At 41.3% G+C, this 26,526-nt stretch overlaps 1 protein-coding gene across 2 annotated transcripts in view; it reads right to left on the bottom strand.

Moving 5' to 3' along the window:
* shroom1 (shroom family member 1) overlaps nt 1-26,077 on the bottom strand; it is a 29,769-nt gene extending 3,692 nt beyond the window's left edge. Inside the window, exons 1-7 of one of the 2 annotated variants that reach the window (XM_053331666.1) lie at nt 25,928-26,077; nt 3,713-6,673; nt 3,449-3,623; nt 3,094-3,146; nt 1,968-2,645; nt 1,159-1,758; nt 388-496 (exon numbers count right to left, since the gene is read on the bottom strand). In XM_053331666.1, coding sequence (XP_053187641.1) covers nt 388-496; nt 1,159-1,758; nt 1,968-2,645; nt 3,094-3,146; nt 3,449-3,623; nt 3,713-6,447 — 4,350 coding nt within the window. In that variant the 5' untranslated portion in view covers nt 6,448-6,673; nt 25,928-26,077. The remainder of the gene's footprint in view (nt 1-387; nt 497-1,158; nt 1,759-1,967; nt 2,646-3,093; nt 3,147-3,448; nt 3,624-3,712; nt 6,674-25,927) is intronic. The other variant, XM_053331667.1, reaches the window with a different exon arrangement.
* Between the last annotated feature and the right edge of the window lie 449 nt (nt 26,078-26,526).

The raw sequence follows: 26,526 nt of genomic DNA, 5'->3' as shown, positions 1-26,526 counted from the left end.
AGTACATCATGTGATAAGAGACTGAGCCTGAAATGGGCCCACTTAAGGTCAAATAGCATCCAGATGGTATTAATATGAAATCACCACCAAGTTTCTGTTAAGAGGAAAAACAGAAGGAGATTACAGCTCAGAAATGTCTTTTTACTCTGCTGTCCTGTCTGGTTTCTTGTCATATTTACTTAAAAAAACAAAAGACGACATAATCCAAAATCATCACTGTAAGACGTGACCAAAGTTATACATTTTAACCACATCTTGTTTGTTGGAGCTTACTTACAGTGGCTCATTATTTGTACTGTTAAGTACTTAGTGCTCAACAGTACAGTGGACGTACAGTGGACGTACTCAGATGAAAACGTCCACTGTTTTGCATAAATTAATAATTACCTTCTTCTCAGTGACATCAGCTTTGCTCTGCAGCTCTGGACTCTGAGCTTTAAGGTTGTCAGGAGCAGAAGGACAGGAAGTTGGTTCAGCCGCTTTGACGGTCTCCGTGCTGAGAGAGAAAAGAGGTGTTTAGGTCAAGCTGACTTGGTCCCTGTTATCACAATATAAGATAAAATTGCTCAAATTTAATTCTTGACTCAGCTGTGCCAGTGTCATTACCAGTATATTCTGAGTAATGCCCCACTTGTTATTTACACAGCATAAACACTCAACCACATTCTTTCTGTATCTGAAGTGTGCTTACACTGGCAGAAATGACAGCAGATAGCCAGGTGTGTCTGTGCATGTGATGCAATATTAGGTAACACAGCACTGGTAGACTCCAGTTTTTTTGCCATTAGAAAACAGTATAAAGTTTCATAGAGGAAACATTAAACTAGGAGTCCTAATTAATTAACTTTAAATGCGTTCTCAACGCTAGAGTCAGCTCTTAAGTAGTTTGGAAGGTGTATATACAAGATTATGTAGTCACATGAAAGGTGAAAAGACAAGAATTAAGAAAGTATTCTCCTGTATTAAGATATCTTCCACTTCAGCCTATTTCCATTATTTTACAGCTATTTTCTGTGAAGAAAACACATTCATCATTGTCTCCTCTAACTCAGGCAGTAAACTGCTCTCAGTTGGTCAGTAAAATTTCATGTCACGGTTAGTGAGATTTTATTTGTGACTACCACAGCTGGTGTAATATTCCAGGTCATTAATTTTCACCTTTCTGCAGCGCCCCTCTGCTCCTGTTTCTTCTTGTAGTGCTCCTCCATCAGCAGCGTGTCCTCTGACAGCAGCTGCTCCATCAGCATCAGTGCCGTCTTACGATTGGCCAGCGGGTACAGTACTCTGGTCAGTGATTGATCCGCCTTGACAACCGCTTTTACAAGCTCCTCCCACTGAGGTCTCTCGACAGGCCTGTCCAAGCTCTCCGTCTCTCCCTCTGGTGTTCCCCTCTCCTCCATCTCCTGGTTTTCTCCCAACTTCTCATCTTCCATTTCTGGATTTTTCTCCTCTTCCACCTGCTGACTGATGTCTGCATCGGAGACAGAGGTGCAGGGAGACACAGAGGTTTCGCTTGTCTGCGCAGGAGGGGCTGAGCTTGAAGACTCGTCATCGAATACGTCGTCTATCAGCGGTAGATTTAGGACTTCTTCTTTGATGTCTTCATCTGGAGGGAGTATCCACAGCGATGGATCTGTGGTTACACCACAGCTCAGAGACACTTCTTGGTTTGAATCAAGTGGTGGAGCGTCATTGCTCGGTTCATCCACTGACTGCTCTCGTTCCAATCCAGTTACACAAACGGAAGTACTGACTCTACTGGAATAAACAAATTATGGTTACAAGTCACAACGGTTGAAATCGTATTTTTAGACTTAGAAATACCCATAATAGTTTGTTTTAGTATTGTAAGGTGAAGAAAATGTGATACATTCAAATTATAATGTGAAGAATGGAAGTTGTTATCAATAAGTCCAATAATTTCAAGGAGGAAACATATGTTGCATTGCTTTGGTGTCTAATCTTACCTGGAGCTCAGCCTGTTTTCACAAGGAAGCTTTGTCTGGATGGGGGCTGACGATGTGGATTTGATCTCCCTCTCACTGGTTTCTTGACCTCTAGGGGAAGGTGGATTAGAAGAAGTCTCACTGGGCGGCCTACTAGACCTGATCTCATTTGTGACGGAGCCATGGAAACCAGGAGATGCAGAGTGAACCCTGGCCCGAGACGAGGAGCGGGAGGCCGGAGAGGTGGATCTACTTGAATTCCTTGTTCCTACTGTGGTGAGAGGCCCAGTATCCTCCACACTATCCAGTGCTGGTTCTGAGTTGTGCTTTAACGGGGATTTTTTCTGAGTATGGTTTTGTGTTTGTCCCTGGGTCTTTTTCTGACCAATGATCTCGGGTTGTTTTCCTGCTTGATCCAACACATATTGTTTCTTACTCCCTCTTTCCTGTCCCTGGGCTTCTCTGACTTGGGCAAAGAATGAAACATTCCTCTTATCTCCATCTGGCCCTCCTGGTCCACTCGAATGCCTCCACAGTTGATCCAGTTGCTCAGAACTTTTACTCATGGCTGATGGTCTTGTTAACTTCGATGCCCCAAGCTCTTCCATGGACTTTCCCCTCTGTGCAACCACACGGACACGCTGCTGGCTCTCAGGGACTGATGTTACTACAGGGTCTTCAGTCGCATTCTCCTGGGGACTGAAATTGACATTGAGTATTAAAATGTGTAGCCTAAGCTAAGCAATTCATATACACGATGATTGGTTTGGGCCAAACAGTCTTGGCCTCTGAATGAAAACAAAAACTGCTGAAGCTACACTTTTCATATGCAATTTCTTTGAGGGCAAATGCATCATAGAATGGCAATAATGATGTGATATTTCTACAAATAACAGCATAGTTTCAAGAAATAGGCCAACTCTTTGAAAAAGGGGTCACTCAATGATTCTGGTTTAACAGTTCATACATAAATCTTTTGAAAGGAATGTGGGTTTGCTGGAGCAGGTGGGTGTTGACTTTCTAGTGCCACAATGAATCAAGCTAAGATTTATAGTCTGTGCCACAGCGCACACATTACTGACCTAAGACTCTCCTGACCTAAAACCCAATAAAAATGTCCCAATTTGTCTGCTGCACTGTTACATACCTCCTGGTTTCCATAGTATGAGCTGGTAATGGATCTGTCTCATAGTCTTGCGCCTGTAGACACAGAGGAGAATGAATTAAATTCATATTGTACAAACATTTTCTTCTGTATTCAATAGCAAATAATATGGAATGAGAGTGAAAAACTATAACAACTAGACATCAGATAAAACATCTTATTTTCTTTGATTACATTTTTTCTTTAAATTGCTTGAGTAAAGGTTAGGTTTGCGATGCACAAAAATGCATTTTCTACTGGAAAGTTTATTTACTATACCTACAATCTAAAGCTCATAAACACTAACTTTACCCAATTAAATAAACCACAGAACTGTAGCATTTAGTGAAAAAATTACCTCAAGTGCATGTGGTGTGGAAGTGGATCTGTTCCTGAAGAAATTAGGTGGTTCTGGTTGGTCTAAGAGACTCTCCACTGACACAGACTTCCCCTGAGATGGACCTTGGCTCTCCCTCCATCTGGGTTGACTCAACTGGCCAGAGCAAGACTGAACTGAGAAGAACTGGGCATACCTGTTTTGTAAAAATGAAAATACAATACTTAACATGTTACAACCATACCACAAAAACAGAATCAAACTACTTTTCTCACTCCTTTGTACCTGATGGAGCTGGTGGAGGAGTCAAGGATGCGTCCTGCAGAGTGGGGTCTGTGGAGTTTCTTCTTGGTGTTTTTGCCGTCAGGACATGCTGATAGAGGTCTGGGACCCCAGTCAAAGGGTTTCTCACCCAGAGAGTGTCTCTGTCTGGGTGGAGGCGGTAGGTGAGGCACTGGTTGCTGGGGCTCAGCCACTTTCTGACCTGTCTTGCGCTCCATGTACTCCACCAGGGCCTTGTGTTGGAGATTTTTTAGGTTTGTCTTTGAGGCGCTAGAAGCTGAAAGGGCTCGACCTCTCATCTCAAACATCTTCCTCCGTGCAGCAACCAGCCCCTGCTCTCCTTGCTGCGTATGTTCCTCTCCCTCACACTCAACTGCAAACAGGCTGTCACTTTCGTTGCCAAAGGAGCGGCAAGCAGAGTGTTTGGGGGCACCACCGAGCTGGTTGAGTTTTTCTGGTTCAGAGTAGCACATCTTCTTCTGTTCTTGGGTCAAACGCTTCCTGCCTCCGATGCGTGCCACCTGGGGCTGAGCTACATTAGCGGGCCTCCCTTTTTCCTTTTCAGTCTCTTTGTCCATCTCCTTCTGACTCTCCCTTACTTCTTCCTTTACACTCCCCCTCTCCGTCGCCTCAGAGGTCACAGAGGGGGTGAGAGTATCTGTGGAAGTCTCTGAGTCCTGTGATGAGGAGAAAGAGTGAATCACTGTAGGCCGCAGCTCAGGTTTTTGCCTGATTCGGTGCGGCCACGACAGCTGCAGGTCCTTCCTTTTAAATGAGGTCTCCCTCAAGACTTTAGACTGGGCATCCTTCAGCTTCTCTTTGTAGTACTTTTTAAATGAGTCATCCAGGGTGTTACAGGCAACAGAGATCACTGCCTCTCTATCGTTCTTGCTCGTGTCACCTTGTGGAGGTCTGTCATTATCGTTGAAAGCCACATCTCCATGACCCATTTTGTTTGGGACTGCTTCCTTGCCTTTTATACTGAAATCAGTATCCTTTTTTGGCTTTAATGCTGCCCTGCTGGCTCCAGTGAGGTGGTACAGAAGTGGAGTTGTTTCTTTGTTTATCCTCTCGCTGGCTACATCCCCCAATGGCTGCCTTTTCCCTCTCTTTGCCTGCTCCTCTCTCTTGTGGGGATTGGGCTGTTCATTGCTGATCAATGATGTTACTTCCTTTGTTTGTGTCTGGCTTGAATGTGGGGGGCAGTTTCTGTCGGGTCCACAGTAGAATATAGGGTTTTTGGCGGTGTGGCGGCCAATCTCTCGACTATGCATCATGTCAATGTCCTCTAAGGATTCAAAGCTTTGAGAGGACTGCATCAAGAGCGATGGCTTGTGATTCTCCTGATCCTGGCTCCTTGAGATTAGGTCCTTACTCTGGTTCTCATAAGTGAAAGCCTCCCTCCCATCTGGTATCATATCACTGGAGGAGGGAGAACTCTCTTTGAGAGGTCTAAACAAATCATCCATCGTACTGTGGCATCTTTCTCTAAGCCGGTGTCTCTCGATCACAGTGGAGCTCTCACTACCAGCGTCAGACCCACAAACAGATGCAGAGTATGTCCTCATACCAGATTCAGACTGCTTGCACACCCCTGTGACAAAGTAGAACTGACCCTTATGCTGGATGCTGCTGTTGATAAAGCTCTGACTAGCATTCCAGGGGCTAGTGGCTCGGGCTGGCTCTGAACCAAGCCAATCATGTGCTGAGTGCACCCTTTTGCGCTGACCCTCAAAATGTCCGGTGCTACCACTGGGCTTGTTAGGATAGTCTCCATTGCATCCATCACTGTTTGATGAGTGTCTGGGTTTCAGGTGCTCAGGCTGGCTTGTGCCTCGGGGAGGTGACCGGATTAAAATGTTGGCTGACTTCTGCTGCTCAGAGGCAGCTTTGTTATCCGTGATGAAAAGGTAGTCTGGGTTCAATGGTGCCCTGGTCTGATCATGAGGCTGGAGGTGAAGGCGGTACACTGGTGGCTGCTGGGCCTGATGCTGCTGCTGCTCTTGCAGTTGAGAGCCCTTCCAAACTGCATACACTGGTTCAGAATTGAAGCCAGAGTTGCCTGTTTTTGGGTTTGCAGTCTCAGTCCTCGGAGCATTCAGACCATGTGACTGTGGATGGGATCGATTGTGGGGTCTGGGTTGTTGTTGTGGCTGCTGTGGTTGAAATTCAGTACCATGTTCGTGGACCCTGCTGTTCTCCAAGTTTTTTGTGGCTATGAAACTATCCAGGCGTGCAGGGACTGGAGGAGGATGGACAGCAGGGTAAGCACCTTGGGACGGAGCCCCCAAAGGCACCTCTTGTTTAGAGAGTACTTTGTTATTGGTATGGTAATTTTCGTTGCCATTGTGGTTGTGGTGGTTTACATTGTTGCTGGCATTATTGCGATATTGTTGTGAGATAGCTTCCACAGAGCGATAGAGCTGGTCCATGGTCTTTGAGTCAGACTGCAGAACCTGGGTGGGGTGGTAAATAGACTTTACATACTTAAGATCAGCATAGTGGCTGAAGGAGCTGGACTGCAGCTCATCTGGCAGGAAGGGAGAAGGGTAGTCTGGGGCAGTGGACCCACCAGAGAAGGAACTGTAGGCAGAGTCTCCTTTGCCGTGTTGGTGGTGGGCAAACTGGTCGACGATGCTGCTGTTGGACTTGGCTGGGGAGAGCCGGCTGACGGGCAGGCTCAGAGGATGCAGGTCCACGTTGCTCATTCTCTCAAAGTGGAAGTTGTAGGAATCCATGGAGGACTGGGGTGGATAGTGGCAGGAAGGGAAGGGCAGGGTTTGTAAATGTGCCGTACAAGTGTATGCACTGATGCATGTGTTTGCCTTGTGGGTGAAACCGGGGACATTACCACCACCAACACATTTGCACCAGGTTGTCCATCACGCTGGTGGCTAATTAGGTCATTTTCCTGCTTCTTTTTTGTTTATTCAAAGCCTCTTGAAACAGTCCGCTCAGAAGCTCCTGGGGAAAAACAAAACACAGCACAGACATGTTATCAGCCTGAAATCTTAGCTCAGAACTCAGTCATACTGTAGATCTGTGGAAAACAACTGCTCAAGGCTGAAATGCATTCACATGATATATGATAATATATGTTTAAACAGTAACTGAGAATGTAAAAGAAACTTTCAGTGAATGACTTGTATTCAATACATCACATGACTTTGTGTTGTCTTCACAAACATCACAATTCATAGCTATTTTGACTGCTTTGCAACGGCGTGACAGTATAACACAAACACCCATGTTTGTGTCAAATTGTAGACTTAGCGTGTCCACTCACACACAGCTACTCTGCTCCCAGAAAATAAAAACATCTCCATATCTCATCTACACTGTACACATGAAAGAAATAGTTTAAATGCTACATGTTTTGTAAAAAAAAGGGTAATTTTTTGTACTTTCTACTCAAACACTACTATGGTGCAAGAAAACCATTAAAACAATAATTGCCATGCAAGTTACAGGTTTCATGGCTCACAAGGTTTACAACATCTTGGCTTTGTGGGTCAGTACAGTCAACTACCTGTTGAAGGAGTCTGTCTGCCGTTTTACATCAACAAGGCCTCTAATTAAGGGCCTTGAGGTTGGTGGCGCACGTTGCAGCGCACACATGAAAAAATGTCAGGAATTCCATATTGAACTACAGAAACATGGGCAGATTAGTCATGTGACAGACGGATAATGCCTTATTATAAAGCACTGTGGCCTGTAAAGACTAGCCTTACCTTTCCCCTTATAATTCTTGTGGAATTTGCTTTATCCATAAATTGTAAAATCTAACAATTTGGGAAAAATTAAACTTTGACTTCACCACACAAGCACTATGACTGTGAACATAATCAGATGATCAGGGAAACATTTATAGTCTACAGTGATAGCAGCTGCAATGTGAAGCAGATTGTACTCATATTGTCCTCTGTGGTAAAACTAATTGCTGTCCTCCTCAGCTATCCCGCCCCTGCCAGTTAATGACAGGTTACTCTCTGATCATGTGTGTGTCTTGCCACGACTTTGTCATCAAGATGAAGCTACATTCCTGTCAAGCTAAAATAAAGGTCGATGTTGCCAATGAAACAAAGACAAACCAACCAGTTTATCAACTCACTGGGGAGAACTGCAAGAAATGTGCACATTATGAATCAACTGATTTTGTCTCTTGGGTTTTTGGGTTTTTAACCAACAAATATAAAAATGCTGAAGTAAATAAACACTTAGTAAGTCAGACTGACAGCTGAAAACTGTCGCCTAGCTGAAAAACCTGAATCAAAGATGATCCTAGGTGGTCGTTTTGCATATACACAAAACCCACCTCACAAAAGCCTTTCAATCTACAGTATTAAGGGGGATTCCATGTGTTTATGAAGGGCCTTCTGATCTGTGGTGTGTGTGTGTGTGTGTGTGTGTGTGTGTGTGTGTGTGTGTGTGTGGTTTCCAGCCCTCCTCTTCCCTCTGCGAACCGAGAGAGGCTCCCAAACAGGGGAGCGCTCAAGTGGAAGTGATGGAGGGGACAGGCAGTGACAAAATGTACAGAGGGGAGAGAGGGAAGGAGGGAGGGTGAGGCAGAGGGTGACCGGTCCAGACAAATACCCTCACACGCAAACCACAACAACAAGAGACCAGAGAAGTGAACAATGACAGCAGGAAAACTGAACACAAGTTATAAGACTGGATTAATGGCCACAATGGTGAGGGAGTCTGGGAAACACGCAGAGATCAACTACTTGCAGACTTGAATGAATGTTTCTGACCTTTACAACACCACCACCATCAAGAAAAAGAAGAGTGAAACTCACCCAAACTTTGAGTCTAAGTCGCTGACCTTCCTGATATCCACCTGAGAGAGAAATAAGTTTCCTAAGTTTCAACTTTATCAAATGATTTCTGTTCTTCTTTCTCATTTAGTAACATCTTTCGTCCACTGAAGAGGGACCTGACTAAGTAACCAGGAGAGCCAGATATTAGAGGGAAGACTTCTAGCGAGTCCCTTCTCCCCCCCTCTAAGACCTGAGGCTGCGTAACTGGTGCGCTGATTGGCCAGCCGATGACGTCCGGCTCTCCGGTGCACAATGAGCGCAGCGGAGGGAATATTTCACTGCAGCAGATAGCTGCTAGTGCTGCCGGCTGCCTGAACAACAGAGAGAGAGGAGAGAGAGAGAGAGAGAAAAAAAAGAGGCCTCGCATTCCTGGCTGGCTTCAAAGACGGAGCAGAGCCCGGGCGCCATTCATTCCCAAGGCCCTGAGCCCAGCACATGGAGACTGGCCAAGGCAGGAGGGAGGAGAGAGGAGGGGAGGGGGTAGTGGTAATGGTGAGGCTGGTGGGTGGACGGGTGACCTCCCAAGCCTCCACCCGAGAAACAACAGTCACAGTTACAAAGACTAACTATCGCCCACCATCACCCTCAGTTTCCTTTCTCTCTTATTTCTAACACCTATTAGTCTCCCCTTTAACTTCTATTCTATACAACTCTTCCACAGTTATGACACAGTCATTATTCATTACTACTGCAAGTAAATTATCCCACTGACATGAAAGTCATCATTACCAAAATTCACTTCAGGAACTTTGCTTTAAATTCATGTGGTAATTTTCATACTAGCAATCATTGGCTGCTTTCAAAATGTACAAAGATAAACTAACAATAAGGCCTTAACAAAACATAACAAGCATTCAAATTCATTCTTGAACACTGATCTGACTGTTGCATTGGTCAAGCTCTCTTTCAATGACACCATCAGTTTTAAAATCTCTCTTGTGATGAAGACCCTTGTTGCTCTCTCTATTGTTTTCTATTGTGGCTGGCAGTGCTGCTGCTCAGCTATGCAGACTTTTTTTTGCTACTTTTAACTTGGGCTGAACTTTTTTTTAAAATATCTACTTTAGATTATTTTGACTGGTACTGCAATTACAATATCATTTACGATATTAGAAGGAATGATAATAAACATCATTATATAATATGATTATGGTGTGATTTTTGTGAAGATCTGTACAAAAATAGGAACAGGAAACATGGTAGAGAGAGGGGGGTGTGACATGCAGCAAAGGACCTCCAACCGTGATTGGGACCGGGGTCGGCTGTGTATATGGCATGCACTCTAACTACTCGACCACGTGCGCGCCGTAAAGATCTTTTTTTGATAATCTTTTATGTTCTGTGACAATAAAACATTTCTTTTGTGATGGACAAATGTATATAAGGCTCAGAGAAAGACATTTGAACCAGATTATATGATTAATATGCACCATTAGAGTTTTGGTATTATTTTTCTTGGTACAACATTAAAGGAAATCCGATATGCATGCGCTTACTACAGTACGGCCAGATATTGGTATTATTGATTATAATTCACTAAGTTATTTGTTTTACTGAGTCTGACGCTTGCCAAGTTTAATATCTGTTCCAATAATCAAATATTAACCTAAACACACTGATTAGACACTCAGATTTGTGTCTACCGTAAAATGTGGACGCAATGTAAAGTAAATGCAACCTGCTCATGATGTGGCAAAGCAGGTCAATTTGATTTTAACTTCTTGAAATTCCTCTCCACACATGATTCAGAACATTAAATACCTGACATGTAAACAGGGATAAGCTCATGATCATTTTCTGCCTGGCAATAGAGCTAAGTACTACTATCACGGTAGAGGGAGGAAAGAGTAAGCCTTAAGAGCCATAAAGAATTTAAAGACCATATGCTTTAAAAAAAAAAAAAAGAAATAACAATCCAACATGGTGGACAGTGTCAAGCAAGGACACATTCTCTTAACAAAGGTTTGATTTTCAAGACTAATGAATGAGAGAGAGAGAGCGCTCAGGGGGAGGCTAATGGGGAGAGGGAGGAATGGACGATGGGAGGAGGGGTTTTAAATTCTTTCAGATTTCTTTTTTTTTTTTTTTTTTTTAATTAGTGCTTGTGTGTTCCAGTGTGACCTTCACCATGCAGCCACGAGACTGGACCACCAGGCGTCTGAGAAGGCAGGCGAGCAATAGATGGATATAGAATTAGAGACAGAGGGAGTACATGGTGGTAAAAAGATGCAACAATTAAAGGGTAACATTGGAAACAGGTGAGGTGTGATAAAGATGCAGATGGGAGAAGACGCCAGGTCAGGTACTTTAGCACCTGATGCTGAAGTAGCCAACCGACCAAGTAGCGAGCCAAAACCACTAAGCTTGTTAGCCCTGCTGGCCCTGTTGGCTCTGCTGGTCCTGCTAAGTCTGCCGATAAAGACAGTGTCCTCAAAAAAACTACGGTTAGCCCTGCTTCTCTAAATCAGAGTGACAAATTTACTTTAAAAACAACTAACAGCCATTTTTCACTACAGACATACAGGAAAACCATATGTGTAATTGATAAGATGAACAATTAACACACCTTTTCCAGCTACAAAAGTGCCATTTAGTGCCATAGTGAAAAATTATAATAATAATAATAATTTCCCAGTTGAATTTGATGTCTTCATAGGTCTTGTTTTGTCAACTATCAAATCCAAAACTGCCAATTTAATTTTACTACCGTGTATGGCAAAGAAAAGCATTAAATCATCACATTTGACAAGTTGTCAGCAGCATTTTTTTTTTTTTGCTTTAAAAAAAGAAAGAAAAGAAAAAAAAAAGACTAAAATCAATTAATCCACTTATTGTTGCCGCTCTACTGTAAATCTTAGTCAGGAGGCGCCAGTCTTGCTCACAATATTAATGATTTAAGCTACTTTTTTGACAGGATTAAAATCGAATCAATGCATTGTTTTCTTTACTTAACTATTATATCATTTTTATAGTCTGAATGAAGAGGAGCCGCAACTGTTATTTACTTATTACATCTACCGGCAAATCAGAATTTCAACCTTCTTTTGAAACATGCGAGGACAACGGCAGCGTCACAACTGAACAAATGCTCGACAGTGAACTCATTTCTGGACAGTAAGGCTCCCACAGGACCTGAAAGACATCATTCCCATTGTCCCTGATCAAACAGCAGCAGACAGGAAGCCGTTTTTGAAAAGGTGGAAGTGGTCTGGTGTTCAGCACTGACAGAGAAACGCGTGTAATAACGGGAAAGGAAACGCCATGTTGCCATGCTAGTGTTGTGGACCCACACCTGCGGAGCAATTCCTCCTGGATGTGTGTTTAAATAGAGACAGATTCAGCATGTCTGTGAGTGCAGGACAGAGAAACTACATGTTGCTGGGCAGTGCTCGCCTCGGTGTGGAAAATCTCTAGCTGACCAAGACAAGCTGTCACACTCTAATAAGCTCTGCATTCCTGCCCAGACCTGGCCAAACTACTTCACTTGAACATATTTAACATTCAGTCTACTTGACTTCATTTGGATGTTTTCACTAGTGAACATTGAATGCATGTATGTGCAATTAACTACAACACTGCTTCTTCTGTATTTGCAGGGATGCAAATCACTAACAGGCCTGACAGCTGTATGTGGGTATTAGTGATAACCAAGCCTATAATAGTATATTCATAAAATAAAATAAAAACTCCAGTCAAGCATCCTGCGTCCTCCTGAGTCAACCATTAACCAGGAAGTGGATCATGCCTCGCAGCATTTGGTTTAAAAGAAAAAAATAGAACACAGGCCTGCAAATGATAAACTCCAAATTACTTTCAAACTTGCTGCTGAGAAGACAATTACTTTTTTATTATTAAGGACCCCACGGGGGGCTTTGCAATATGATCTAGTCATGGCAAGTTTAACTGGATACTGTAGGAATTCCTCTGCACTAGAATAGCACAAGGCTGCAGGCAGTGGTGTTGGATTTTCGTACAAACCTTTGTTATGTCTAAAAATGGACTGTGCAAATTCAACATTATTGCTGCATATTGTTTTCAGTCTTCGGTATGTGTGCTCAAATCTTAGAACATAATAACCTGGGTCAAAGTCAGATATATAGAGGTGATTATAAGAAGATAATTACTCTATAGAGGCAATTGGAATACCAACAATTGAACTTAAACCTTGTGCTATCTGACACACTTTTTTATACATGAAATATAAAAGTCATAAAGCAAACAATGACTCTGTTACTTTGCCAGCAGCTTAGATAAAAAAAAAAGAACCGTCTGTTTGTGCAGGAGCCAACAAACTTTTCCCAATGCAAGGTGGTAATTACTGACGTCAATGGAGAGGTGACCCAGACCCGAAACACACCTGACCTCAAAGCTCGAAGATCATCGCTGGATTAAAGCCATAACAGCATCTTAGAACATCTTTGCAAAGTAGGAGATTACCTTATTCACAACCAAAGTGCGATACTGACAACAACAACAACAACATGGGAGCCACGGCGACAAAAGGGGGCCAGGCCGAGGAATGTATGAAAAGAGAAAAAACACAGAAAGTGAGAAAGAAGAGACGTCCCTGGCAGGAAGCTGAGGACAAACACCACAGGGGAAAACAAAAAAAAATCCCAAACACAATAACAAATGACCCACTTCCTGTTCATAGGTGGGAAAAGTGTCAATGACTCCATCACTACAGAAAAATGTTAAAGCACCTATTGCTCTTGGGTCCCCAACGTCTCCTACAGCTCACCACTTATCTCTCAGCAGTCCTTAAAGACACACTGTCAAACATGCTAGAATGAAAATGTAAGCTGCCATGACTACATCTATAATTATGATGGACACAATTTGGATTTTTATCATCAGAGATCTGACAGAAATGTTTTAGACTTGATACAGTGTATAAAATTGATGAATATAAGTACATATATTGTGAAAAGACATTGAACAATGCAATTAAAAATCAATCAGTGAGAATATGATTTTAGTAATTTAGTAACTGTGCCTAGAGTAGGAATATCTGACACAGTTGTGACACCATGGCAGATTAGCTGAGCCAGTAGTTACCATGGAGGAAAAGAAGATAACTACTAAGACTTCTACTGACCACCTCGCACAAGAAAGCGTTGTGGTCCTTCATCAGCTGGGTGTCTCTACCACTTAGCTCAGCCTGTGTCATCTCTAGCCTACAGCTGTCTCTGCTCTGCCAGGCTGCAGTAACCATCTCTATCTTGTTATATAATGAGCTGTGGTCCGAGCGGCTGAGGGCAGACGCGTAATGGATGCAGGAATTCACCCACGGTGGCCCTGGAGCCAGTACTATGACAGCCATGACACTAGCATGACATCACTGGGATGACATGAGACTTGACTTTACAGTACATGTATTGTTCTTGTCATACAACCAATCATTAATAATCACAACTTCATCAACAAGGGCTCTGTATTAACTTAACCAAACTGCAAACAGCAAACAATGCTACAAACCAATCAAACACTGGTTATATAAAGATGAGACAAAATTAACTAAAACCTTTAATGAGGAAAACTAACGAGCATCAATTTGTGTTTCATAAACTGTCAAGCTGAGAGGAACTAACTACTAAGTCCCTGTGCAAACAGAGTAGAGAACAATGAAATCATTGTGCAGGCCACTATACATTTGGACCATTCACTTATTTACTGGGCTGCTCGTGGAATGTGTGAATGCCGGTCAAATCTTTGACAAAAGCTGTTAATGGACTTATAACACTTTAGAAGCAGTGCTGTGGCATAAACGCCATCAGATATGACCTGATTCCTTGTCGTTGTTTTTAATATAATAAGCAAAAAGTGACCGCTGTTCTGCTTCCTCTGAGGATCTCATGGATCTTTTAGAAAAATATTCATTTTAATCTAAAGGGCTTAGTCATTATTGTATTTGTACGGCAGTATTAATGTAGTTTAAGTTTATTTGGAGTCTTTTTGAAAACAGTACTTAAAAGCAATATCATGAGAGGACCTTAAACTTATTACTGTTGGATATAATCAGTCTGTGATATTCAACACCTTCTACAAGTTATTAAATATACAGCTGTAAAAATGTCTCAATTCATTTATTAGTACAGCAACAGAAAAAATTAATATGCAACTATTTTGATAATCAGGTGATGGTTTAAGCTGTTTGAACACCAAGCATTTGCTACTTCCAGCTTCACAGATGTGAAGATTTGACATTTTTGTGTTATACTTGATTGTAAACTGATTGATAGGGCAAAAAACTATATTTGAAGACATCCTCTTTGAACTAGCAAATTACAAGAGGCATTTTTCACTATTTTCTGACATTTATTAAATGACAAGATTCATCGATTAATCAAGCAACAACCATCAGATTCATTGATAATGAAAATAATTGTTAGTTTCATCCCAAATCAAATAATGAAGTGTTTCGTGTGACTTACCCATGGTCACCCTGCCTAACGCCTCTATCTCTACTGTGAAGAATGGATTTTCTGTCTTCACACAGTCGCTGTTCATTGAGAAAGGAGAGAAAGTGATTGGAACTGTCCACAGGTTAAGGCTCACTTTCCAATAACTACCAATAAAAACCATAAAAAAGTCTATCTTTATATATGAGATGTATCAGCAGGCAGGCGTAACACATGACACTTTATGGCGACATGGCGACACGGCATCTTTCTGATCCTCGTGACTTATCACTGGCAGTTTGGGCGAGTTTGGGTACTTGGCAGAGGCACACGGAGAGGAATGTGCTTGATAAGCAGCCAGTGCAGGTACGGCAGGTACAGCAAACAGATGATGTTCTGACTTCATGCTCCGTTTATTTAATAGATGCACACCTCCGATTACAGAGAGTCTTCAATTATCTGTTATGCAAGTGTAAATATACAGAGCCATTATTAGTCTTCTATTTTTTAAAATGAGTACACCGCTGTATTCGGTTATACTGTATCTCTTATGTAACTGTGTAATGATCTCAGTCATTGTGTTGGTGAGCACCTGATAAGAGGACAGTCTACAGGATACTTCCTGGTAGAACAAACAACTGTGTGTGCAGGAAGATCACAGGAATATAAAACTGTAGGGTAAAATCATTATGATTGGCTATAAACATATGTTGAGGTGAAACAAGCTTGCAGGTATCATACACTATCAAAAAGTAAATAACCCAATTTTTTTAACACTGCTCTGTATTGTTCTGCCTTTAAATTGTTTGGTTGATAGAGACCAGCAAAAACAGGCTTGGATGTCATATTCAATAAGACATATCGATTATTTCATATTACGAGGCTTTGTTGTATCACAACAACAAAGTGACGAGTGTTTGGCAGTTAGATGAATCTGACTTCTTCAGACCGTCATCCATTTACCAGCAACAGATGGAAGTACCTTCCTACCTACATCCACTGCCCTACTATTCACTATAAGATACTCAGACTACATAATTAGAACTGGGTGTTTTGCCCTCCTGTAATCGTCTGACCTCCTGGAGTGGTCAAAGTCAAGTCACGGTACTAAATGGCTCTCTGAGCTCAAAGAGTACAGCATTCCTCGTCTGGCCTTAATGCTCCCCAAAACAAATCTAATATGAGGCAATTAAAGTCAGTGAAAGGACGTTTTAAGACCAGAGACCGCTATGTGGGTACTAGTTATGAAGTAAAACCCATTTTCAAACCCTGACAGTAAACTCACTCCTCACTGCTACAAAAATAACTGGACACAGTCAAACTCATTCTTACTGGTACACAGAGTTTGGTGACAATACAACCCTGAAGTGAAATGAATGGGTAGAATGACATCAGAATAACACAATTCTTGTTTGCCCTACTGTCACGGAGGAACCGACATAAACACAAATTCAACACTGTCTCTGATGTCAGATGAAAAGTATGGTTGACAGCAATGAGCTCCTGCTGTTACATGGTTGCATCTGTGACATCATGTCTAGCATGAAAGGAGAAGTAGAAAACAGAAACTAATAAGAGGATAACAAGCGAAAGGTGTGAGAAACCAGGTCACTGTCTACTATCTAATATGGTGTGATAAAAGAGCAACGACATGCCTTTAATCCCTCCTTTTACACCTGCCAGGATGCCTTAAGACGCATGAAAAGGACGGTCCAGATACACGATACGCTGCCCTATAGAGCAGCAGCGGCACAACAACAAGGAACCATTTGCTCGGTGTTGCAGCAGAGATTTGAATTGCAAAAGAACCCGCAAGGCAGACAGACACGCTGTGTGGGTGAATGGTTAGCATTCACTTCCCCCACTGACCCCAACATGGCTGCCACTGAGGTCAACATCAAATCTGAGCCAAGACATATGTTTTTTAAAAAATACTCATTTTTAATCTGCTTGAGGAGAGCTCACTTGGCCGATGTGACCTCCTTGCTTAATTTAACAGTTTCCAAATGTCAGGTGAAATTAAGAAAATTAAAGCAGCCGGCATTCTGCACATTTTTGTTTCCTCACACCGGGGTGTTCAAATTATCGAGCCTGAACAAATTAAGCCGAGTGGAAATGAAGATCCCTAATTAAGATAAGGATGTCTCATGGGTAACAGGTGTCAGACAAGCAGAACGTTTCTTCCTCATAATACTTTTCCTCCAAATCCAGTCATTTTTTTGGCCTCGACAGACGAGGATCAAATCTCATTCAGTCTCTTTCTTCTCTATTTACACTTGGCCTCCCACTCACTCCTCAGACACAGACTACAGGTTGAAAAGGTGAAGGAAGTACTGAAAGCTGTCCTATGGAGAAAGATAGTGTTTCATTGTCCACAGTTGGAGTGGATGTTTCACCTGATGATCTTTAAAGACTGAACGAAATGCCTGAGAGAAATATTTACTTTGCATTTATTTACATAGTCTAGTTTCTAAAAACTGAGCCAACTCAACCAACTGATTTCACAGTATGACCAGTTTCTGGTCAGAGAATTGCTTCATATTTGACTTCAGGTCTTTATTTGTCCAACAAGTGTTTTTGTTCATATAGACTTTGGATGACACCGGGGACATTTAGCCACCATGATGCTGATTTAACCACCAAAAATCCAACTGGAAACGTTCCTCCTCCCACTCTGTTTGGCGCTCTGATATGGAAAAAAGTCAAAGCACACAAAACAGATGGCGGATCACATCTCTCAAGGTATTCAATTTCGTCAAACCTGCCATTTCTGATGGTGTAAGCTTTAAATTTATGTGCACAGCCACACTGAACTGGACTTTGTTGGATCAAGCTCAATTTACTGCTCGAGCTCAATTACAAATGGAAAGTAATTCCACGTTTATGTGGGCTACATCTTCAACCTGCTTTATGTTTAATATGATTTTCAACGCTTTTCTTTAAAAAAAAAAAAAAAAAAAAAAGACCTTGCATGAAAATATATGTTATACAAAAGCAGAGGATGATATATCACCTTCACTGTAAGAAAAAAGGGTTTATTAGGGTTCTATATAGATCCCTAAGGTTCTATATTCTATTAGAAAGAACCATTTGTCTAAAAAGGTCTAATAAAAGAAAGAACTTCAATTCATGAGCTTAAAGAAAAATGCCTTCTGCATGAGAAGTAGTCTTTAAAATAAGTTTGTTTATTGAAGAATACGATACTAGCAATTAAGTTATTAATATATTGTTTAAGGCAATAAATTAATGAATAAAAAAGCCTTGCAAATAGATTAGATAAGAAAGATAAGACAAATACACCAATAGACTGATGATTGGTGATTCATTGCTATGTTTACTGCAAAGTGGGAGAAAGTGGAGCCGACAGAGAAGTCAATCTGAATGACTCTAGCAGATGTTATTAGTAAGTGAATGTGCATTGTGCAGCAGAACCTTTGTATCAACCATCATAACAATAAAAAGCCTCAATTTGAGCCCCATAAAAACAAAGGGAATGTAAGAGTAAAAGCCAAACATCTGACAGAGCAGGAATTACCTCCTCTCTCCTGCTTCTCACTTTCTCAAGCTTCCTGTCGTCAACTACTGCTTTTTTTTTTTTTTAACTGTAAAATGCCCCTGAAATGAATTTGATTTAGTATGCTTTAACACTAGGAAGGCAAAACTGCAGTTTGAAATGTTAAAGCTTATAGATATCAGCTTACGACAAGTTTCTCAATGGCTTTTCACAAATATACTAAGTATATAGTGCTGCAGTGTTTTTAAAGTGCCAGCAGCAGTTACAGTAATATGTTCTGTGACCTGTGACCTTTCTGTCCTTAAAGTGCAGACAGCTTTTGACATTTAATCAATCTGTTCCTGTTGGACACTGGGTAGGTGTTCAGCTAGTTTTTGTCATTCTTTGGGCCATCACAAAGCTGATAATCAGTGTAACCACACGTTTTTCATCAACAGGTGGGAGGAGTATTCCTGGATAATCACCTTAGCTTTATCCTACAAAAAGCTATATGATGAAAATAATGTCACCATGAAAAGATAAGAGAAAATGATCTTATTCTTTTTTCGCTCGCAGCACTATTACCACAAGGTTTGTGATTTTGCTGTCATCCCGCCTCCAGTTCAGTATGTTTTACGATAAAACACATGTCAGCGCTCTATTCTAAAACCAAATGTGTGTCTAATGTGCTGGTAATTACAGAGTCCCACCTACTCCCTAGGCTATAGACTGCAGGCTGTAGATGATCTCCCATTATACTGACGCCTCTGCCGGTGCCCCGTCGGACAGTTGAGACCGAACTCGTTGTTAACTTTTAATTGTCCTGCTTTTGAAAGGAATACAGTAACCTAATAGTACTGATGATCACGCTCAGGAGTCAAGTGATCTCTAATCTCCATTGTGTTTCCCAGCACTGAGGCTGCAAGCGTGGTTAATTTTGGGGGAAGCGGATCACAATGGGCTCCTTTTATTGCTGGCAACGCAGGTTTCCTACCTCTGAGCAGGGTCGGGTCAGAGGAGGTAGAGGTGGTGGTAAAGGAGGGGGCGGAGGGGTTTAAAGCTGTGAAACAAACCAGACACAGAGATTAAACCTCACCAGAAAATACAAACTGGACTTTGTAACCTGGGAGAGAAAAGTACAGTGTGCTGACTGAGGAAGTGTTAGTTTGACTTCTTGGGGGACAAAAGACACTTTCCTATTATGGAAAAGAAATGCATCAGCCCTTTAACAGTCATCTCAAATAAAAAACACACGTGTGTTCAATTCAGTGCCAGTCTTACTTCACTTAAATAACAATATGTGTTTGATGAATGCAGGTTTTACATTTTTTGCTGCATTTTGGCCTCTTCGTCAGTTGGTAATTATAATTAGATCCAATGAAAATCAATCAGAGTGCATATCATATATCATATTACAAAAATATGTGTGTAAATATCAGTGTTATTTAATTTAAAAGTATAATCTCATCATCTGTTTTTCAATAGTATGACATTTATGAAGTATTTCTGCTAATTAGACTCATTTAAGTCAGTATAGTTTAAGTATTTAAAGCGACTCTTATCTTTCTTGCATTTCACACAGCACTTTGAAAAACCTTGAACAGAAACAGAACAGAATCCATCTGTCGATGGAGCATTGCAGTCACATCAAAGAGCTTTGCAACCGGTTTATGTGAGTACCTGCTATGACAGGTGCATTTCCCATTCATCTACATTTCCCTAAAATGTGGGTAAAAACGTGTATTTTTAAAAGCTGCTGTTATAAGTAGGTTACTAAAACACTACGCAACCACACACATGCACACAAAACCCAGGATATATTACACTGCCACATCACAATGAGGGTCCTATAGGGCCACATAATAGTGTAGGTGTGGTCCTGTTGGATAATCACAACAGGCAGACAGACACTCACATAACCATACACGCTTTCCAGCCTTCCCTCAGGGATCTAGAATCAGCCGACGATAACCTCTGGCAGCCATTTGTCTCCTTCGTGTCTGTCTGTTCTATGGGACCTGAAGAGGGCCTTTCTGTTCCTCTGACAAAAGAAGGAGGATCTGACAATAACTCAAAAACCGCAGGCCAGTGAGTTGTCAAACCCAGGTTAAAAAAAAAACAACCTGCAGCCCCAGCCTGTGGAGAAGTAACGACTGAAGAGGGGAAACCAGACAAAAGGTGGGGAAAGAACTGTGGGAGAGCCTGGGAATGTCTGAGTATGGTGATAGATGGTGAAAAATGGTGTAAAAAACCAACCCAGATACTTCCTGTATGTATTATCTCTTTGAGGAGGACCCCCACAACGTCTGGAATGTCAGTGATGCAGGAGGAGGAGGAAAAGTGCACACGTCCAAACATCCAACCTGCTCCATGCAGGTGCTGATGAACGTTAAGAGGAATATAAACAATCCTTCAACTCATTCACTAAAGCTCTAACTTAAACCTGCATCAACTCTTTGATGTTTTTCACCATTCAGCAGAAACATGCTGCCGACTCAGCCCTCATCATCATATATCATATATCATTTGAAGTTGATATGGCAAGCTTGTCTGTTTGCAAACTGTTCCTTTCTTATATATCTAGCTATGAAATGGAGATATGGGGCAGCATTGGTATTGATTTAGGGTTGTGTTTCCAACCAGCTGATGACTTAAGTCCAATATTCACTCTCCTTTTAGATCCATTTTGTAACTCTGGAGGAAATTATTTGGCTATTTATCTCCTAAATGCTCCATTATCTTCACCAGCTAGTTGCTAATTTTGTCTGTCTGCTGCAGATGAGAACAATAATGATGAAAACAGCAAGAGTGGACCAAAACAATTTTCTGTAGGTTCTTCATTTCAAGCGATCTGTTTCATATTATTAGTCATGTGAGCCATTAATACACAAATACTGATTATAGTGGATTTAAGTCAAAATATACTATCTTTAGAGTATGGATGCCCTCTTTGTTCGACAGGCTTATGCCAATCCAAAATCTCAAATCTTATCACTTGCAGTTGGGCTACTTTGGATACTTGGCAGAGGCACATGGAGAGGAATGTGCTTGATAAGTAGCATGAGCAGGTACAGCAGGTAAAGCAAACAGATCATTCTTACTTAATGGTCCAATTATCTAATATATGCACCTCTGGTTACACAGTGTCTCCAATTATCTGTTATGTAACCATAACTACACAGAGTGTCAGTGATCATTGATTTCCCAGTTGGACCAATAGCAGAGCTTGTTTTCTCAACTTTTCTAAATCCGACTATAAAATAACTTTTAAATCTTCCTCTTTAGACACTTCCAAGTTCTGTCATTATGAGCACATTAGCCAAGATTAAGCAGATATTCTGTCCAAAAATGTGGACATTATGTCCAGAATTGATCATTATATAACAGCTACTTTAAGCCAAGCTGTCCACCCAGAAAACCCATTTCATCCATATTCATAATTCCCATAAAAGTATCACTTACTAATGTGGTAACCAACAATCATTTTAACCATTATCATTATCATTAGTACACATTAGATTTCAGAATATGCAAATTACATGGTGACATAAACTGTAATACATAAGAGGAAGGCCTTCACTGTGATTATGGACATGATGTGTGATCAGTCAGTCATTGGTACCATCTTTGATGCAAACGATGGATTTCATGGTCCTCCAACTGTCTCTCCTCTCAGCCTTTCTCTTGAATTGTTCAAATCTTCTTTCCCTGCTCAATCTCTCTATGTCATCAAGCCACATGATGAGTTGTCTTCCCACTCCTCATTTCTTTTCAAATCATCCCCTTTGAAATCCCTCATCGTCAGCCTCCCACATTGTGCCCTGCAAACTCAAACTTTGTCTCTGTCGTCTTCTTCATAAAACACCTTTATTCTTCTACCGGTTCCAAAACTCTGTGACATAATTGGAACCAATTTATAAAACACACATACACTCTTTGATTAGCTCAAGCTTTTGTAACTAATATTTACCTGCCAGTTTCATGTTGATAATCAATAATGCTATTTAACTTGGGGGTGTTTTACTATTAATGATCCTTTTCACTGCGTGCTTACTTGTTGTAACAACCTCATATTTTCCCTTCTTTTATTCCCTATTACTTATTAATCCATGAGGGGGGAATTTTAACTTGTACAATGCATTATACGCAGGCTTCTCTTCCTCCTCTGTGCTGTTACTTCAGAGTCAAATCATTCAACCAGATCTCGTTATCAGTGACTAAAAAGACCTTCCTGATAGCTACCGTGATGATGTCATACAACGCATGTGTACCTGGATACCTGTGCGTTATGATCATTGACCCATAAGTGCATATCCCTCATCTTATCAGCCTTTCCAAGCACATTATATTCAAAAAAGAGCATGACATCACGGTGGCTGTCACATACCTGAACGCCACACCTCATGCTAACTAGCCTCCGTGCTAATTAATATGTTATAATGTGGCCTTGATGTACCACAGTTTGAAAATACTCAGTTCCTTCTGCATGACATAATGTCCTGGTTTTATCTCTACCATCAACCAGACTTCACCCTGAGTAGTCTGACACTATTACCCATTAAACCGTGATAATAACGTGTCTGATGGACTTTGGTCGGCCTGTAACCATTACTCATCACCTCATTCTTTTAGTGGTGAAATGTATCCCTGTTCTCTCTCATTACAGCAGTTAATTAAATGATTCTTCTTACTTAACACAACATATCAAGACTTGCTGGAGTTAATTAAGATTTAAAACATGCTAAATCACATGCTAGTGGATTTAAATTTAACATCATTACCAATCCTCTCTTACACCTGAATACAGACAGTCTGAGTGAATCATTTCACGGTTCAAAAAGAAAAAAAACACCACTGAATTCCCCTTTAACTGAGAATGGCTCATTCACAAGATCAGCCTCACAAAAGGTGAGACGCATTCATTTGCCTGCAACCAACAATACCCATGAAAGCCTTCCATCATGGAGGTACAAAGGAAGAGGTGGAATTACAACGAGCTCACACCTTTATTAGAGGAAAATGTAAACCACACAGAAACTGACCAACAAGCTGTTAACAGATTTAGAACTCTGAAACTGACATGTTACATCTTTGTCTATTACCTTTATTCTCACACCTCCATTAGAGTTCAAAGTAATGCCATACAGAGTGATCATGATTTATTTGATCATGAGTGATCACTGTTAGTTATTTACTGGAGATTTCTATAACTTTAAGCTTCAAGCTGCCACATGTTGCTATTATTTTTGGCATGAAGTGTCTTATTGCTACAACATCAATCTGAACCGATGTAACCTTAACCCTGTACAGAGGCAAACCAGTCGGTTCATCCTTGTAAAAGTCTGCTATGCAAAAGGTCACTGAAAGAATGTAAACATGCACACACACGCTCACACACACACACGCACTATGAGTAATTTTCCACTGACCAGCCTCACCAAGTCAAACACACCACTGGTAGGTCCCACACACCTGGCGAGTGCTGTTTTGTGTGTTTTTGCTCTAGTTTGAGTTTGTATTTGTTAAAAATGTGTATTGTTACTAACCTGACACACCAGATGGTTTATTACATAGTATCATCTAAGAAGTCATCCTTGGAAGCTGTTTGGGGCTGGCACTATCAAAAATTGGATGAACCATCTGTCTATCATCATCTATCATAGACTAAATGCTCACTGTCATAACAGCAACCAATACTTCCTCATAGGACACCGATTGGTCCGAACCACTGTAGGCACGACCACACGTGCATACCTGAAGTTTGAAGTCTGAAGTTTGATGTGATGGATTTAAGCGTGATCTCACAAGGTAATACTGTTCCAGGTAATGGACAAATAAATGTCTAAAATGACAGGACATGGAGGATTTTTCTGCAGCACTCCGTCATTACTATGCATATGTTTTGTTTCCTAAGAGGGAGGGAGGGAGGGGGGGCGGGTGAAAGACAGAGACATAGATCATGTTTCAACACCCAAGGTAAGTTTACGTGTATGGCCAGTGGCTTTGTCACCCTACCCTATTTTATAGCCCTGCCTTTCTATTTGCTTGTATCTTTGTTTCCGGCTTCCTTTCTTCTTTAATCTTCCTGCAAACAAAAACACACACACAAACACACACACACACACACAAACACACACACCAGCTAATCAAGCTATTACACAAGCTACCACCTGTATGCAACGACTACCAAATGTGTATTGTCACATTTGCAGGTTTTGATTTCAAATCCTTCAAATCACATTATCATACAGTGTGTGGCTGAGAAAGTAGGTCTCATCCATTGTTGCCTGCACAGTATTGAAACACGCGTTTCGAATCAACAGGTGTGTATGTGGGCATCTGCATGCACAAGGTGGTGGCACACATTTAGATTCACACTTCTCTGCCTCCCTTGGTGAACATATGAGCTCCTGTGTTTTTGCATCCACTTCCTCATGCATGTTAATGTCTCTGTGAGGATCTCTTTGCAACCTCCAGGTCAGACTCTGTGGGTGCAGCGAAGTCGAACCACGTCAGCGGCCTGAGCATTGGCATCCCGAGGCAGCAAACAGAGAGGCCAGTGTGCTCCTCCTGCTCACACCATCTGACCAACGCACTGCATGAGTGCTTCAGTTTTCAGCAACAGCACAAAACACCAGTGTCTGGTTTCCCCCAAAGCAACCCTGCCACGGCCATAGCGCCTTTTGTTCCCACTTTAAATAAAACATAGCCAAGTCATTAGGTAGAAAGGCCCTCCTGTGCATAATTCAGAGCCAGGTATCAATTTGAGACAAGGAGATAAGGTTGCAGCACTTTGTTGGTCCCAAAAGACTCGCAACATACACACACACACACTGCATAAGCAATGTGCAACAGGGAAAGTATGACAATAACTATTAAATGTGGTAATAACATTAGTCTGGGTTGCAATCCACAGTGTGAATAATAGATTGTTTTCCCAGATGACATGTTAAAATGCCTGTTTTGACCAACTAACAGACCAAAACCTTAAAGTATTCAAGCAGAAACAGTGAATGGTTGGTATCTAAATGATAAATGACGTAACACAATCAAATCAGTGACTTAAACTTGAGTGATACTGATGAATCGATTAATTGACTAAGCCAATCCATTATGAGCCATTAAAAAAATCTGGACATATAAAGGCAGCCTTTGGAGATTTAAACTACAAGGGTACCAAAAACTATTTTAGGAGACAATTACACAATGTATAAATAATATAGCTAATCAATGAGCTATGAGCACTAACAGAGATAAATGTTGCTATCTAACATTAGCACCTTACTCTTATGTAGCTTATTCAAGGACAATGTTTTAACTCCCTCCCAAGTCGAAATACAACTTTTAAAACATGCGAATATGAAGAGAGATTAACTATAAAGGGTTTTGTTTATTTCCATAAAGATATACTGACAGGAAAGACAAGCCAACAGGTTGACAGATGACCGAAACTGAACAGCGACACTAAAATGCACCTGCTGCCTCCAACGTCCCCTTAACGTACCTGTTGATTCCCGGTCGCTCGGTTTTTCCCACTTGTAGTCCTTGTTTTTCTCTCCTGAGTGTATCAACTCTACTCAAATGAATGAGAGAGAGAGGAAAAACATTGCAGAAAGATTCACTTTTATGTTAGTTGGTTGTCGTGCCTCGTCACCTCCGCCTCTCTCTCCGGTAAGGAGCTTTCCTTTCCTTTCCCTCAGCTCGCAGTTAGCTTATCTTACTCCCTGGAGAGAAAGAAGCGGATGAGGGAAGGTAATGGAGCACCGGGTGGACCAATCAGAAGCGATGGGAGGCGGGCACTTTGGGAATCCACGACATCCTATTGGTCAGACGGTGTTAATGGCGGAATAGTGAAAACGGGACTTTCTCTTAGACTGTTTTGATGGTAGAGAAGAGGCAGCAGCTGAAACTGGACAGTGACATTTTTAAATCTTCCTTAAATTCACTGACAGACATATGTACTGAAAATTAATATTTTTTAAAAAATCATATTGACAATTGATTGATTTTATTGTTTTATTTATAATTTCAATGTTTTATTTATAATTTATTTTTATTTTTATTTTACACGATGGGTGCTTATATTATTTTATTCTAATAATT

This window comes from Scomber japonicus, chromosome 13, assembly GCF_027409825.1.
Source record: "Scomber japonicus isolate fScoJap1 chromosome 13, fScoJap1.pri, whole genome shotgun sequence".
Classification (NCBI taxonomy): domain Eukaryota; kingdom Metazoa; phylum Chordata; class Actinopteri; order Scombriformes; family Scombridae; genus Scomber; species Scomber japonicus.
Note: the sequence above shows the minus strand (reverse complement) of the source record. Positions and strands in the feature narration are given on the sequence as shown.